The 17,937-nt window shown below is 45.7% G+C and overlaps 1 protein-coding gene across 1 annotated transcript in view; it reads left to right on the forward strand.

The window, feature by feature from the left end:
• ARMC2 (armadillo repeat containing 2) overlaps positions 1-17,937 on the forward strand; it is a 134,060-nt gene that overhangs the window by 79,109 nt on the left and 37,014 nt on the right. The window contains exons 11-12 of the mRNA XM_056125237.1: positions 12,272-12,417; positions 15,036-15,135. Coding sequence (XP_055981212.1) covers positions 12,272-12,417; positions 15,036-15,135 — 246 coding nt within the window. The remainder of the gene's footprint in view (positions 1-12,271; positions 12,418-15,035; positions 15,136-17,937) is intronic.

A 17,937-nucleotide genomic window follows, 5' to 3' on the forward strand; every position in this document is an offset into this window, starting at 1 on the left:
GTTTGATTCCCTGAGCACAGCCAGGAATAACCCCTGAGCATTGCCAGGTATGCCCCCCCACCAAAACAAAAACACTGTCACTGTCCTCCCATTGTTCATCGATTTGCTCGAGTGGGTCCAGTAACGTCTCCATTGTGAGACTTCTTGTTACTATGTTTGGCATATTGAATACTCTGAGTAGCTTGCCAGGCTCTCCGAGAGGGGTGGAAGAATTGAACCTGGCTTGGCCGGGCTGGCTGTGTGCAAGGCAAACACCCTACCGCTAGTTGGTGGTGCGAAAACAAAAACAAAACAAACAAAAAATAACTCAGCCCTCCCTTGTTCCTTCTCCTTTCTCACGAAGGAGCTAGGTGGAGACAAGCTCATTTTCTGTAGTTCACCTTGAATTTTCCAGGGACAACAAGCAATGATTTGTGGATTCTCAGAGACCCTAAACATGTAAATATATATATATATATATATATATATATATATATATATATATGGGCTGGAGCGATAGCACAGCGGTAGGGTGTTCGCCTTACAAGCGGCCAACATGGCTGACCCGAGTTCGATTCCTCCGCCCGTCTCGGAGAGCCCGGCAAGCTACCGAGAGTATCTTGCCCGCACGGCAGAGCCTGGCAAGCTCCCCGTGGCATATTCGATATGCCAAACACAGTAACAACAAAGTCTCCAATGGAGACGTTACTGGGCCCACTCGAGCAAATCGACGATCAATGGGAGGGCCTTTACCTTTACCATATATATATATATATGTATATATATATATACATGTGTATATATATACATATATATTTGAGTTTTGAACTTGGAGGGGAATAGAGAGACTAGGGTAGGTGAAGAAGGGGGGAAATATCATGGTGTTTGGAAAATCTAGCTTATAACTGAAACAGGTGTGCTTTCTAGTCCTGAGCTCCAAATTACATTTACCCACCCAGTTGCAGGCTCAGTAAGCCCCCAGACTTGAGCAACACCCTCTGTCCCCCAATCAGGAAGTCTAGGTGACTAGGAGCATTGTGTAAATGGTGTCTACAAACAAGGAAAAAATAAGAGTAAGAAATAAGTCATTCTTGTAGTCTCTTGTGAGGGATATGCATATCAAAATAACAGTGAGATAATCATCTCACACTAGTGAGAATATCAAAAAGTCAGGATACAACCAGTGTTGGTGGGAATGTGGTAAAAACAGAACACTTGTTCACTCTTGGTAGGATGGTCATCTGAATCAGCCTCTGAAAATCATCATGGTCATTTCTCCAAAAAGTAAGAATAGGGCTCCCACATCAACATCCATGCAAAAAGATCTGTGCACATCTGTGTTCATTTCAGTATTTTGTTCAATTGCCAGGATATGGAAGCAATCTAAAATTTCAAGGATAAATGAATGGCAAAAGAAGTTGTGGCAGATATACACAATGGAATACTATGCAATTATAAGATGAAATCATGAAGAGACCATACGGGAAGCCAGGGAGTGGGGCAAACTGTGCAGAGGTGTGTGTGTGCTGCAGGGGATGACGCTAGATCAAGGCACCTGAGCATGGAGGGGGACAGTGCCTGAGCAGCCCCACTCCCTGGCTGTGCCCTGATCCCGCCAGGCTGAGAATAAGGTGGGAGGGGTGGTTGAGTCCCCTCAGCAATATTTGGGAGCTCCTCCAACCCCATGATAAAAGTTGACCTGGCTCTCAATGTTAGCTGGAGGCAAGGGTCAGGCTGGAGAGGAGGGGAAAATTTAAAAAAAGAAAAAATAAGATGTAACCATGCAGTTTGCTGCAACGGGGATAGAACTGGAAAACATCATGTTGAGTGAATAACTCGGAGGGATAAGATGATCAGGGTAAAAAATCCAATGATCCCGTTCATCTATGGAATAGGAAAAACAAAACAAGGGCGTAAGCTATGAAATCAGGAGAAACCCTTGGCCTTGGATTACAGAACTGAGATTACCATCATTTGGGAATGGGGAGAATGAAGCAGCACTAGAAGCAACACAAAGAAAAAGGTCAAGGGGCTTTTTGGAGGTGGTGAAGGTTCAATAACTTTCTCCATCAAAACCATAACTGTTAGCCATATTGTAGTCATGTTACTTAAACTACAATAAAAATAAGGGAAAAGTAAGTGTTCCTGCACTTATCATGTCTGGAGAGAACCATTTGCTTTTCAATTGCTGTCATATCTGCTCAGTCGCATCTCTTCCACTGTAGACATATTAGGGGTAGCAATAAAGAAATGTCACTAACTTTGAACATGTAATTGTGAAAATCGACGTAATTAGTCATTCATAATGCAATGCTTTTTTTTTCCAGGCTCATTTTCCTTATTTTAACATATAGCTAATGTGACATTCAAAGTGTTGTCTATACTGATCCAATAATAGCATGGAAAAAAGAATCCTTGGTTCCTTGCTCATTTTATCAAGGTGATTGACACAGAGGCAGACAGTGGCAAAAGAAGAATAACATAGGCAAAGATCAGAGTCCCCTAGGAGGATGGGGTTGGGGGGGGGGGGCTTTGAAGAGCACACAACCATTTCCTGCTGCACTGGAAACCCACTGTAGGAATGTGTCAGGCAGGAGCCATAGCCAGGTATGAATTAATATGAATTAATATGGCTTTCACGTGCATATATATTCGTTTCAATAAAATGCTTGAGAATTTTCGATGCTCATGGTTTTTGTGGTGTTTTGTCATTGGTGGCTTCAGTCTCAACCAGAACTGTGCTCAACCGTGTATGAGACAATGAAACTCCTTGGGTGACCACAGAGACTCTGGTTTGGGCATCTCTGTGGTTTCAGTTGGGCACCGGTCCCAAAAAATGAATGTGCTTTTATTAATAGCGGGAGATGGTTGTGCTGAGGTTGGAAAACGGTGTGGCTTTGCTCTTAAATCATTTGACACTGCAGGCGGGCTGGCGGCTGTGTTTATTCTCTCACATCATCAGCGGGCAGTGAACCATTTTGCAGTTGGCAGTTAAGTTGAGATGAAGCTCCAGGGATTTGGATTATGGATATTTCAGAAGATTGGGGAATGAAATGAAAGCCTTTTTGAGCAGGCAGGGAATCAGAGCCCGGCTCGCCCGGCTCCCGCAGCGCTGGTGGACTTTCTGCGTGCAGCATCTTTATCTGGCAGGTGGGACTTTCCACTCCATTCCTGTCTGCCCTCTGGATGGGAGGGTGAGTTTGGGGTGCCAATGAGTTCAAGTTCATAAGATTGCTTTATAAACCACAGAGTAGCTGTTCAAATCTTTAGCAAAAACATCATACAATGTATTAAAATGAAACCTTGATGCTGACTTTGGGTGAGCTAATATGCTAACTTTCAAACTCATGAGAAGAGTATTAAATTCAGTTGTATCATGTTTCAAAAGATTTCTCTGGCACCTAGTTGTTGTTGTTGTTGTTGTTTAGAAGTGGGGAATGGGGTTAGGGAACTCAAGACTCTCTCCTGGTAGTGACCAGGGGACCATATGCAGTGCTAGGGATCAAAAGAAGTCAGCTGCTTACAAGGCAAGAGCTTAAACCCCTGTACTATCTCCATCCCTGTTATATATATATATTTTTTTTAATTAGGAAAACCTTTCTCCAAGACACAGTGTTAAGATTGGTAGTAATGTTCCCAGGCTAGCACAAAAAGCAGTTCCCAGGGTAGTCCTGGAGAGATCCCAGCAGGAGCTGAATAGGGGTGGGCTGGGAGCTACAAGCCCCTCTAATCTGGGATAACTCTGATGGCTAGAGGCCTCTGGGGTTCTCTGATGAGTTCCCTGGGGCCCAAGGGCTCTGCTGGGGAAAGAATGCAAAGGAAAGTGGAGACGCCCTCCTGTATGGAAGGATGCAGTCTGCAGTGAAGTTCTGGGACCACAACCAGCTCCTCCCACTTTACGCCCACCTCATTTTAGTAGAGAGGGAGGGAGAGAGGGGGACACCTGGACAGGACTGAAGAGCAGTGACGCCAGTCAGGAGGGCCTCTGATTTTGAGACAGTGATTTCATGTGTTTGCTAAGGTTTTCCAATTAATCATTGAAAACATCATTTGAAATCAAGTTCCTCTCAGCCATTTGAATTCTAATTCAAAATCTTTTTTTTTTCTTTTTGGCTTACACTTGACGATGCTCAGGGGTTACTCCTGGCTCATGCACTCAAGAATTACTCTTGGTGGTGCTCGGGGGACCATATGGGATGCTGGGAATCGAACCCGGGTTGGCCGCGTGCAAGGCAAACACCCTACCTGCTGTGCTTTCGCTCCAGCCCCTCAAAATGTTTTTTTTGCTCTAATTTTTCTGTACTACAATCAAGTTCCTCTTGGCCATTTGAATTCTAATTTAAAATCTTTTTAGGTTCTAATTTTTCTGTACTAAACATGATGTTTTCACTTTTATAAAACATTTTATCGCCTTTTTAATATAATTTTCCCTTGGAAATGGGGCTGGGAGAACTGAGGTGTGACATGCATAGTAAAGTGCATCCTTACCCCTCCTCACCCGTGCCCCATCGGGCTCACCTGCCATGCTGAGCCTCTGAACACCACTTGGTGTGGCCCTTACCATACTAAATTAAATTAAATATAGATTTTTAAAATCCAGCCCCCAGACGAGACCAATGCAGTCTCCTGCCCCTGCGCCTAGCTGTTCCTCGCCGGGGTCCCTTGGAGGGGAGCGGGTTGAGCTTTCCTCCCCGCCCCGACCAGGGCTTTGGCAGCCGAAGACCTCCAGGACCAGCCACCACCATGCTGAGACCACTCTCCCGCACACATGAAGGTACTGGCAGAGGGACAAAGCCACGCGGGTTCCGGGGCCGAGATCTCCAAGCCTACTCAAATTGGAGTCGAGCATCCTCCACCCAGATCCTCCAAATTCCAGTAGGTAGGGGTCACACCCACCACCTGGCCCCCTGGCGCCGTGTAATCCCATCAGCGGCCAAGACTCAGAGACTATAAAATCCAGCCCCCGGAACCACGCGGCCGCATTTGCAGCCGCGTGACATCTTATCAGGACATCTTTTTATGACATTTATTATCTCATTCCTACTTTTGACAAACTTGCAGGCTATCGAATGTAGCCTGCCCACAGGGCAGAGTCTGGCAAACTCCCCGTGGCGTACCAAATATGCCAAATACCAGTAACAATGATGGATCTCATTCTCCTAAAGAGCCTTGAATATAATCTCAGGGCTAGGATGAAAGAGACGTTACTGGGGCCTGCTCGAGGCAATCGACGAATAACAGGATGATGAATGAATGAATGAATGAAATAGATTTTTAAACATTCAAATGGTTCTTTCATAGCCAGAGAGATAGCATAGGGATTAAGGTGCTTGCCCTGCATGTGGCAAACTCTGGTTTCATCCAGCCTCCCTTATAGTTCCCCAAGCCCCACCAGGAGTGATCCCTGTACACAGAGTAAGGAGTAAGCCCTGAGCACCCCTGGGTGTGGCCCCCAAACATCCCCGCACCACCACCAAAATTAGATCTCCTAGTGTTCAGTGTACAATGAGAACTTTGAGATGCAGCTCATCCAGTGAAAGATGGGGCAGCGTCGCTGCATTCTCCAGGGGTCCTGCCTGGAACGCCAGGCTGACGGGGGAGGGGGGCTCTCCTCCATCCCTTTGCCATGGGACTGCTCTCGGTACTTAGTGGGCAGTGTCAGGGTTACCAAGAATGATGTGCTCTGCCGCTGAAAAAGAGAGCCCCACAAACCATTGTGTATAGTTCAGTCATGTTTCATCAGAAGATCAGTGACACTTCTGATGTCCTCTGCGACACTTCTCACTCCATGCATGACCAAAACTATTAGTCCTCACCTGACATCTGCTGACCAGCAAGGACACCACTTTCATCTCTTTGTGGCTTATCAGTACTGTCTTCATTTACTTTTCACTATCCCTCTTCACTGTCCCTCTGTCCCCTGGGACTGCATGGTAGGTAAAAGATGAGAGAGGAAACATTTCTTTCAACATAGCACCTTGCAGATGTGCTGTTTCATGGCAAGATGACCCTTAGAAATTGGAAGCTGGGGCCAGAGAAATAATACAATGGTTCAAGCACATGCCTTGTATGTGGCAGACCCTGATCCTATTCTCAGTACAACATATGGTCCCCCAGCACTGAGGTGAGGCCTAGGTCACCCCAGCATCCCAGAGATCCAATAATCCAATAGCACTGCTCTGTTTTGTTGTTTTGGTTTTGGGGGCTGCACTACATGGTGCTTAGGGGTTACTCCTGACTCTGCACTCAGAGATCACTCCTGGTGGGGCTGGGGGGACCATATGGGATGCTGGGATTGTACCCAGGTCTGTTGCGTGAAAGGCAAGAGCCCTGCCCACTGTACTATCTTTCTGGCCCCTATCTGCATTCTTGACCCGTGCATTAAACAGCATAGTTGGCCAAAAATTACCAGGAGGGGCCTCTCACCTCCTGAGCACAACTTAGGAGCAGCCCCCCAAAATAGAGAGGCTGGGAATGGTCCTAGTGAGGTCTCTTGAAGCTAAATAAGCATCTGTTTAATCATCTAATAATTGCTTCTTTCTTGTCATAAAGACTTTGAGATGACTCAGAAGATTCTCAACAATAAAATAGAAAAGTGCCTAACTCAGTCAGGCGAGGAGCAATATGCATTAGGAGAGAGAATTAAGAAAGTGGGGTGGGGGTACACTCTCCACACACAAAGCCTAGACTCCATGACACTCTGCCTGGGGGTAGGCTTTCTCTCCCCCCTCCCCCAGGCCAAAAAAATCCTCAAGCCCAGCTAGTGAGCTTTCCTAACTATTCCCCACCCCCACCTCCACACACACACACACACACACACACACACACACACACACACACCCCGAAAACATAAAAAGCACGGTAGAGCATGCAGCTCAGCTTTTTTGCAACGATCTGATTTTAGGAGTTCTTTGGCATTTTATTTTTCAGTTTGCCCCCATTTGCACAGGCTGAGAGGAAAGTGGACTCACGTGGAGCTGGCCTTGACTCAAGTCTGGCATAAAGTTAGAGCCTCTTCTGGATGGTTTTTCCTTTTTTTTTTTTTTTTCCCCAGAAAAAGCCACTTGTCCCTGCTCAGCATCCACTGGGGACAGTGGTGGAACACAGCCAGACCCTCCAGATGGCGGGGGCGGGGGGAGGGACGCAGGGGTGGGCGGGGTTGGGTGCTCATGGCAACATCTGCCCATGCCCTCCCCCCCAGGGGAGAGTTCAGTCAGGGTGGCAAGGCCCTCCAGAGCCCCTGCGTACTGCTGCTGGCAGGGAGAGGCCACCTTTTCTGTCTTTCTGCCCTATCCCCGCCCCTTCTCCTCCTCCTCCCCTCAGTTGCTCTTTATCCTGCCCTGCTTTTTTATGGACAGAGACCCGCTTCTCTGGGTGGAAAGAGGCGCGGGGAGGCGGGCGCTGGAGTTCCTCATGGAGACAGGAAGTGCGCAGTTCAGACCCTGATGGGGTTGAGGCAGCAAGAGCTGAAAGTGTGGATCCAAAGGAGGTGCCCTGGGCTGTCCTGCCTGAGGAGCCCTTTAGGGGCGCAGAGGAGCCTGATGAGAAGGTCACAAGCAGGGCAGAGGGCCTGAGCGTGTGGACAGTGGAGAGGAAGGAGGGGAAGCAGGAGAGGGTGGGGAGGGGGGTGAACTGGGCTTGAGGACACAGAGGTCAGACGTGGGTCCCTCCTGGGAGGCTCCCAGAAGGGAGAGGTTTTCCCACAGACACAGGGGGGCTGTGAGACACTTCTTCTGGAGCAGGAGGGGGCCCCTGGGGGATACCAACAGAAATGGGTGTGGGGGGATACTGGAAGGAACCCCTTCAGGTGACTATAAAGTTCTGGAAAGAAATGAGACGGGCCTGAGTGAAACCCGCCAGCAGGCAGGGGTGAGGGTGGGTGGGCATGAGGGGCTAGGGAGGAGCCCTCAGGGCAGTCCTGAGAGCACATGCAGCTCATGGCCTTCCCAACAGTGCCTTTCTCCTTCTCCACAGTTGTTTCATTTTTCCTCTCCTTGAAAGCCGCCTCAGAGCCCAGCTCTCTAGGAGAGCGCCTGACAACTGCCCGGTGTTGGAGCCTGTCCTGGGTGCTCAGCGGTCAGTCCAGGAGTGTTGAGAGCAGAGTCACTGTGTGGGCTGCTGGGCTGCTCCCCGGGGCTTTCACAGCTGAAAGACAAAATGAATTATCTACCCCCACAGAGTAGGGAGATGCAGGCAGGTAAGAAAATACGTATTTCTGGGACTGGAGCGGTAGCATAGTGGGTGGGGCGTTTGCTTGAGTGCAGAGCCAGGAGTAGCTCCTGAGCATCGTTGCGTGTAACCCAAAAAGAAAAAAAAAAAAAGAAAAAGAAAATACATATTTCAATAGCACCCCGTGGATCAGGAGGGACCCAAGTTCTGAGGTGAAGTCTGAGGGTTGGCAGGAGCAGGTCTTAGAGGGCCTCAGAAACCATGGGCAGGAAATGGTAAGGTCTCAGCTGAGGAGCAAAGAACACTTAGCCTGCCAGGTGACAGGAAGCAGAAGGCAGGATTCTGGGATGCCTGTGAGGTCTGGGAAGGAGTGGCTGGGCTGAGGGTGGTGTTGTGCTTGGGAGTGTCTCTATGTGTTGATCTTTGTGGGGGGGAAGAGTGTTTGGAGCCATACCTGGCAGTCCTCAGGGCTTACTCTTGTCTCTACTCAGGAATCATTCTTAGCAGTGCTTGGGGAATTATATGGGGTGCCAGGCAGGGACCCAGCCCACTGCCCTATATCTCCAGCCCCTCTGTGTGTTTCTCAGGAGTGTCATCTTCCACATATTCTCCTCACAGGACAGCAGGGACGGCTGCAAATATCAGAGGGGTCTCGTCTCAACAATGTGATAGGGGCAGCAGTTGGAAGGGGCTTACAATCCAATGATGTATCACATATAAAAATAAGTGCTTCCACTCTTGATTTGGGATCTCCCAGCCCCTCTTTTTAAAAAAAAAAAATTGGGGGTCATTCCCGGCAGTGCTTAGGAGACCCTGTGGTACCACAGATGGAATTTGGGTCTCCTGCATATAAAACAGTCACTCAGCCTAACTGAACTCTCTCTCCAGCCCCTTGATTTGGGTCCCCTATAAATAAAAACCTCCTGCTTGTGGTCAAAGAACCTTGAGCTATTTTCATTTTTTCGAATGATGTGAGAACAAGGATCAAGGAGGAGAGGAGATGGAAGTTGACACTGGAAATGGGAGTGCCTACGGAAACAATGACCCCTTTGGCTGACAGTTACCTGCCTTCAGAGGTCAGGTGTGAGGAACATAACTCTGGCTTGAGATTCCGCATCGGTGAGACCCCGGGCCTGGGGTCTCACATTGAGTCCTGCTCACAAGTGGAGAATGGGATGCTGAGTTGGGAGTGGAGAGAAAGGGGTGTTATGTGGAGAGCAGGGTACTGCACAGGGATTGTGGGTGTAGCCTGGGGAGTGGGATACCATGTGTGGGATGTGTGCTGCATGGGAAATAGGGTGCCCCATGGAACGTGGGGTGCCCCAGGGGTGACAGGGTGCTATGTGAGAAGTGGGTGCCGTGTGGGGAACAGGGTGCTGCAGGTTCCCACAGCGTCTGGCTGGGCCGGGGTGAGGATCCACAGGGGCATCTACGCTCCCTGGCCTCTGGGTGGGAAAGCCTGAGTCACTGCTGGGACTGATGGAAACCAGCCGTCCGGGCAAGCGAAGGAGAGTGGGAAGAGTCAGGGTCGGATGAGGAGAATTTTCCATTTTACAGCTGGGACGGCCTGGAATGTCTCCACAGCTCTCTCGCCTTCCCCACAGGCACAGTCGGAACCATAGGAGGCTGCTGTGCATTCCTCCAACGCTTCCGATAGAAAAGCTTCCAGGGAGATGTTGGAGCCCATTGTAGGCTAATTGAATTGGCTCCTGAACACTGGGGCATGCACATTTGAAGCAGTGTTCTTATTTCTCTGTGTCAAAGGCAGTCCTTTTTTTCCCCAAAACATTTTTTAATTAAAGAGCTGTGATTTACAAAATTATTGATAGCTGTGTTTTAGAAATGCTTTATTTCAACACCGATCCCACCACCAGTGTCAACTTCCCTCCGCCAGTGTTCCCATGTCCCCTCCCCACCCCAGCCCCTGCCCCATGTGCGCCTGTCAACTTGACAGGCACATTCCGGCGGTTGCAGCTTAGGTCTCATATTTTCAGTGTTGTTGAGTCTGTGTTTGGGATAGACGGCTACACCACTCACCCGTATCGCTGAATGAGCAATCACTGATGCTTGTTCATCCATTACTTCCTGTTCTCTTCTTTCCCCCCTTGCTTTCTTTCCTTCCCTGTTTTCTGCTCTAAACACTGAGTTCAAGGGTGGTCTAGGCATCCCCCCTTTACTACAATACATTTTCTCATCTAGTATTCTATATATCGCATATAAGCGAGATCATCCTGTGTTTGTCCTTGTTCTTCTGGATTACTTCACTCGACTTATTATTTTCTGGCTCCATCTAGGTTACAGCATTGCATGACTTCATTGTTCTTTGCCCCAGCATAGTAGCTAAACAAAATCACCTCCTTGCCGCTGTTACCAAGGAAAACTCATCACAAATACATGTTATCTTTTCTTTGTTGTTGTTATTTTTTTTGGGGGGGGGGGCGATCATATCCTCCTGTGCTCAGGGCTTACTCCTGGCTCTACACTCAGGAATCACTTTAGACATGGCTCGGGGGACCAATATGGAATACCAGGGATCAAACCCACATTAACCCTACCTGCTCTACTACTGCTCTGGCCCCAAGCACTTTGAACTTCTCTTAGGTCATCAATCCCAATGATGCCATTTACACACCTCACCACACAGAATCCAGGGCAACCAGCAGTAGCTCCCGATTGACTGATAAGAAGAATCTGCTCTGAGAGGTGAACTGACCCCAGCTGGTGAGTGGCCCGACTTTTTGAGTAGCTGCCTTCAGTTGGCAGCCAGCCTGTCAGACCAATGAGGATGCTGCAGGGGCATCAGTTAACTCAGTAAATAGCAGCCATGCTCATTTCATGGGTTTACCAAATTGTTCTCTTCTTCTGGTGTGGACAGAGACAAAATCCAATAGTCTGAGATTAGAGGAATAGTACTGGGATTAAGACATATGCCTTGCATGAGGCTGGCCCGGGTTTGATCCCTGAGGCCACATGTGATCTCTAGCACCATCAGGACTGATCCATGAACACAGAACCAGGAGCAAGTCCTGAGCAAGCTGGAGCATTTCCCAGTTGTGGAGGGAGGAAGGGAGGGAGGAAAGAATGAAGGAAGGAAGGAAGGAAGGAAGGAAGGAAGGAAGGAAGGGAGGGAAGGAGGGAGGGAGGGAGGGAGGGAGGGAGGGAGGGAGGAAGGGAAGGAGGGATACTGAATTGTCTTTTTATTTTACAAAATGAGACAAATTTGGGCCAGAGAGATAGTACCACAGCTAAGGCACTTGCCTTGCACGTGGCTGACCCCAGTTTGATTCCCCAGAACCCCATATGGTCTGCTGAGCCCTATCAGGAATGATTCTGAGTGCTGAGCTAGGAGTAAGCCCTGAGCACAGCCAAGTGTGGCCCCAGACCCCCCAAAATAATAAATAATATATGAAACTAATTTGTGCGTTCTCAATACTAGCCTCTCGAATGACAATGAGACTTTCTTCAAATATTCTTTGGCATCATTTGGCACCACTTACAATAATATGGAATGAGGGTCCCAGAGCAATCGCTCTGTGCTTCAGAACACCTGCCTTTCAGGCAGAAGGTCCCAGGTTCAAATCTCAGGACCACTGCTTGCATCCAGCACCATCCTGGCAGCTCTGCCATCCGTGATCCCCAATAACGCCAGCAATTTCTGGCCACACTGTAGCTAGGCAGGCATGAACACAAACAAAGAGGGAAAGTCTTGGGAGTGTACACCACAGCCTGCCTTGTGACCCCCAGTCATTGCTTTTAATGGTTACACACGGAATGAAAAATTTCTAATCTGAGGAACTCATGTGGTAGGTTCTTAGGAGGGATCCTAAAGACCTTACAAACTTACTGGTCGATCTTACAAACTTAAAGATCTTACAAACCTACTGTTTTGGGCATACCCATTGCTAATTAAATGCATATTAAGTTATCTACCTTAACATCAAAGTTGGCTTTTCTTATGTTCATTTCCTGTTACTTGTGTATCAGCTTGGTCTCTGCAGGGAGAGGTGTGACAAGAGTGTGGCTTAGCTGCAGATGTAATGAAACATACAGGAGGAGTTGTGTGGTGCTAGATCTTGTTGCTTTCCAGTTTAAAAAAAAAGTCACAAACCTGCTTCTATCCTAGATGACCGCTACACTGAGACACTTGGTTGATTCACCGATTGCGAGAAGTAAGCTGCTGAGCATTGGTGCCTTCCCTGAGCTGTGCACCGTGATGGAGCAGTGCCTCGATGACAAGGATATCTGCACCAATATTGCCAGAATATTCAGGTAGGAAAGCAAGGAAAGCAAAGTAGCGTTACTCTGTCTCCCCAAAAAATATCATCCAAGGAGATGAATCAAATGCCTGGAGTATATGTTTTGCCTGTGAGAGCCCTGGGATTGATCCCCAGTGTGAATGGTCTCCCAGAACCACTGAGTATTTCCCAAACCAGAAATAAACAGAAAATCAAATACTTCTCTGTGATTGGGAAGATAGCTCACAGAGCTGAAGGGCATACCTGCAATATGGAGGCCCCAGGCTCCATCTCTCCCAAGCACTACCAGGAAATGACTACCAGGCATGAGTCAGGAGTAGCCATCCCCAGCGCCACTGAGTAGTCACACCAGCACCTCAGTATTTGTGAATGCAACTGGCAAACAAGGAATTAAAAAAAAAATTTTAATTAATTTTGGAGAGAAGAGCCAGGGAGACAGTAGAGTACTTTTTTTTTTCTTTTTGGGTCACACCTGGCGATGCACAGGGGTTACTCCTGGCTCTGCACTCAGGAATTACCACTGGCAGTGCTCAGGGGACCATATGGGATGCTGGGAATCGAACAGGGGTCAGCTGCATGCAAAGCAAATGCCCTACCCACTGTGCTATTGCTCCAGCCCCAGTAGAGTGCTTTTTTTGCTCACAGCCACCCCTGGTTTGATTCCCAGCAGCACTAATAGTTCCCACGTACCACCAAAAGGGATTCTTGAGTGCAGACCCAAGAATAAGACCTGAGCACTGCCAGGTGTGGTTCCTTTCCAAATACTGAGAGATATAGTACAGAGGACCCTGGTTCAATTCCCAGCTGAGCACTGCCAGGAGTGATCCCTGAGTACTGGTGGGTGTGGCTCAAAGCCACAAATAGATGCCACCTGCCAGGCAATGCTCTGGGGCAACCTGGGCCATACTCAGGGGGACATGGTGGGCTGGAGGCAGGCAGTGCTGGGGGTAGAACTTGGGATCTCACATATGGTAGGCACATGTGCTATTACTGGAGTTTTCCTCCTTGTTTTGTTTTGTTTTTGTTTTGGAGCCACACTTGGCTTTGCTTAGAACTTACTCCTACCTCTGCTCTCAGCTTGGGGGACCATGAGTGGTGCTGGGGATTGAACCCAAGTCAGCCTCATGCCAGATACATGCCCTACCTGCTATACTATCACTGTGGTCCAAGAAGTTCATCTCCTTAGCCCCTATTTATGCTTTTCAATTTCATCTAGAAGCAAAGGTTCTTTCCCTTCCTTCCTTCCTTCCTTCCTTCCTTCCTTCCTTCCTTCCTTCCTTCCTTCCTTCCTTCCTTCCCTCCCTCCCACCCTCCCTCCCTCCCTCTCTTTCTCTCTTTCTTTCTTTCTTTCTTTCTTTCTTTCTTTCTTTCTTTCTTTCTTTCTTTCTTTCTTTCTTATAAAAGTTTCATACAAAGGTTAGTTTTTGTAGCTCTAGGGGTCAAATCAAGGGCCTCACACACCAGACAGATGCTCCACCACCACTTGGTCTCACCCCAGCTCCTACAATAAGCAGTTTAAACTCATGATTCCTTTGCTAATGTATTTGTAATGTGATTCTGAAAACATTAATTGTGTTACTTATTTGGCAATTGTGAGTTATCCTAGCGGGTTTTTTGTTTGTTTGGTTTGGGGTTTGCTGTGACACCCAGCAGTGCTCAGAGGCTGCTTCTGGTACTAGGAAGGGGTGGAGGTGGTGCAATCCAGGAGGTTTGGGGTGGGGGTGAACCCCAGGGAGACTGAGATCTAACACAAAATGGGGTCCTGCATGCAAAGCAGTGCTTTACAAAACAAACAAGCCAAGAAACAAAACTTCCTCTAAGCTGATTAGAAGTAAAGAACTAAATCACAGAACAAGGCAAACTTTCTGACACACTTGGGAACAGTACTTAGTAATCTGAACTCAGAAGGGCAGGCCATTGCCTAGAAGTTGATCTGATTTCGTTTCAGCTGCTTGGCTGAACTCTGGCATAGGTATTTATTTCTCATGTTTACACTTGACTCCAGAAGTGATGATCATCTGAATCCAACTTGCCTCAAAGCAAAACCCTATGAAATATTGGAACTTTCTTGACATTTAACCTGTTTCCTCCCTCTCTGCTCCTCGCCAGGGTTTTTACATAATGACCCTTTTTAAGAGATGGATTCTTTCTAGAGTGATCATATTATACTTGTTTAAAGAAATACAGTTACCTGAAGAATGAATTCATAATTGACCCCATTGTGAGGCAGCTGAGGCCACTAAGATGGTCTCTTAGTGACACTTTTTCCTGCTTTGTTCTCAGTATTAATTAATCCCATTTTGAGGTGCTATAACGAAAATCACAACGTGTGTGTGTGTGTGTGTGTGTGTGTGTGTGTGTGTGTGTGTGTGTAATGGCATGTAGAAATCTTATCTAATTTTTTTCCCCATGTGGGTAGTCAGTTGTCCTAGCACCCTTTATTAAATCCACACCATCTTCTTCCAACTAATTTTTGGGGGATGAGGGGAGCATATCCTGCTCTCTCAAACCTTACTCCTGGCTCTGCACACAGGATCACTCCTGCTTTCTTAGGTGGTTCCATCTTATTCCTTCTGTGTATCGAGCTTTAAAAAATGTTTATCTTAATTTTTCCCTTTGTTGTTTCTCCAGCAAACTCACTTCTTACCATGATTGCTGTGTGGCCTTGGCTAATTATCCCAGATGTCATGCCTTGTTTTTGAATTTGATAAACAAACACCAGCAGAAGCAGGTAAGTTCTTCATGCATTGAATTTTCCTCTGTAGCCCTGCCCAGGTGTATTGGTGTGAGCCAGGCAGAGGGCCTTCCTGTTGTGAATATACAGATTTCTTTAAGGGTGTCCATTAGATGGAAGACAGGGTTCCATGGAAGGCAAAGCATTACCTGCAGGAGCTGAAGGAAGGGGAGGTGGATCATGAAATAGCATCAGTAAGGTTCTGGGGTGGAAGAAGGATTCCTAATGTCAGGAAGAAGCTTTATGATTTAGTGGCTGGGGAGATTACCCAGCTGGCTGAGCACATGCTTTGTGTGCTGGAGACCCTGGTTCAGTATCCGGGGTACCACATGGTCTCCCAGCACAGAACTGGGAGTACCTCCCAAGCACCACGAGATGTGTCACCAAAACAACAACAACATAATTTTAAGGTGTTTGATTTCAAGTGTAGGTCCCCCCATGATCTGAACAACCCCTATATGAGAGTTTCCTTGGAGTCTAAGGTGGATACCTAGTTATTTCCAGTCTCATTGGATGGGAGAGGAGAACTTTAACCACTGATATAAACTACGTTGAGACACCCCTCCAATGGTTATACTCAGAAGATTCTTCTAAGCTCTGAACTTCTTTGGGTCTTTGATTCTATTTTATTTAAAAGATGAAATTTCTAGGTAAGTACCTAAAGGAAATAACTTGGGGTTTATTAGTTATTGATTTTGTTTGTTTGTTTGTTTGGGTGGTTTTGGATCCATACCTGGTGAAATTCAAGGATTACTTCTGGCTCAAGGCTCAAGGTTGCTCCAGTAGTGCTTAGGGAACCATATGCCATGCTGGGGATCAAACCTGGGTTGGCTGCATGCAAAGCAAGTGCCTTAACTCCTGTACTATTTTTCCAAGTTCCCTAATTTGCTTTAAATCATTTGAGTATATATATATATACATATATATAATTTATATATAATTTTTTAAAGAAATTACTCACAAATGACTTCCTCTTGATATGCTTGTAAGATATATTAAAATATGAATATGTGTTATAAGTTCTTTAGTATTCATTAAATGAAGTGTACTCTTATTTGCTTTCATATTGATGAAAGTAACATACAATCTTTTTTTTTTTTCCGGGAGGGCACACCTGATGGCTAACTCAGGCCTAACTCCTGACTCTGACTCAGGATAACTCCTGGCATGGCTGAGGAGACCATATGTGGTACCAAGGATCAAACCTGGGTCTGCTTCATACAAGGCAAATGCCCTACTATTGCTCCAGCCATGAAACATCCACTCTCTAGTGAAACTTTTATATTGAAATATAATATATTCACTTCAGTTATGGTAAATTTTCTAAATCACGGTTTTACCAATTTATAATCATATAATTTAAGTATATGCAAAAATATTTTAAGATAAAGTGTTGTGCTTGTTTGTATTGGCCATATCAAGACTACCTCAAAATAGTTTTGAGCCATAAATACCATTGAACTTATCTTTATCCAGCCAAGATTTTTTGCTAAGAATGACTACATTTGTCAGGCATTATGCTATTATTAGTTGCTTCTTATTCAAAGTTTACTAGTCTCTTTTTGAGTATGTATATGACAGAAAATTCTATGATACCATTGACATATTTTGAAGATTACAAATTCTTGCCCCAAAATGTTAGTTTTTATTTAATTTTTTAAAATAAACTTAAGGGGAGGCGAGAGTAAGTGAAAAAATTAATTAATAAAATAACAAATAGTGAATAAAATGCTTTTCTAGGAGTCATAGATTTGGTTTAAAGTGACTGTCCTATATATATGAGGTTCTGGGTTCCATCCCTGGCTCAGTCGGGAAACATATCTTTACAAATGGCTTTCATTTCTGACTCTGAGTATTTGGATTGCAAATGCTTTGCCCTATATGGTTTGTATTTTCTCTAAGTTTCATACTTTTTGAAATATTTTGAGGTAAAAGAAGTTGTCATGTCGAGTGAAAAATGACTTTGATTAAATTTTCTTAAAGTATTTACAGTTTGTAGAAAATTTGAGTGCCCATAAACCATTTATTAACTTAGATTTTGGTACAATATATTATCTGAACTGTAATTTTCTGTACCTGGTTTTCTTTTTTTAAGGAAAAAGGTAGAAAAGGAATATATACATATATATACACATACATATATATATGTAAGTTTAATAGCATTAAAATAATTAATTTATATTATATATCAAAAGAGATTAATGAGCTGAAAAAATGGCTCTAATGCTTTGTATGGTGGAGCTCAGTTTCAGTCCTTGGCACTACATGGTTCTCCAAGCACTTAGCTGAAAGTGACCCCTGATCCCTCCAGGTGTTAATCCCCACCCTGATTCAAAAAAAAGATTTAAGTTATGGGTGTACTTTTTAGCTTTATTTACTGGATTGAATTTATAGATTTTATTTTGGCTTTAGTTTTGTATTATTATTATTATTATTATTGGTTTGCTTTGATGTTCTGAACGTGGATGACATAAATGACTATTTATAAAGCTCTCTTTGGTTTACTTTTGATTTGTTGTTGTTTGTTTGAGACCACACCCAGAAGTGCTCAAGGTTTACTCGTGGCTCTAGGTTCAGGGATCACTTCTTGTAGGGTTTGGAGACCATATAGTGCCAGGAATCAAACCAAGGCCAGCTACATGCGAGGCAAGTGCCTTACCCCTATGCTATCTCTCTGGACCCTAGGAAAAAAACCTCTTTGCACTAAGCTTTTAACATGAATAAAGAAAGTACTTTTTTTTTTAGCAGTTTGATTTTCATTTGTGTAATTATTTTTTTTTTTTTTAGTAAGAAATCTCA

The sequence above is a fragment of the Sorex fumeus genome, unplaced genomic scaffold, assembly GCF_029834395.1.
Source record: "Sorex fumeus unplaced genomic scaffold, SorFum_2.1 ptg000054l, whole genome shotgun sequence".
NCBI classification, from domain to species: Eukaryota; Metazoa; Chordata; class Mammalia; order Eulipotyphla; family Soricidae; genus Sorex; species Sorex fumeus.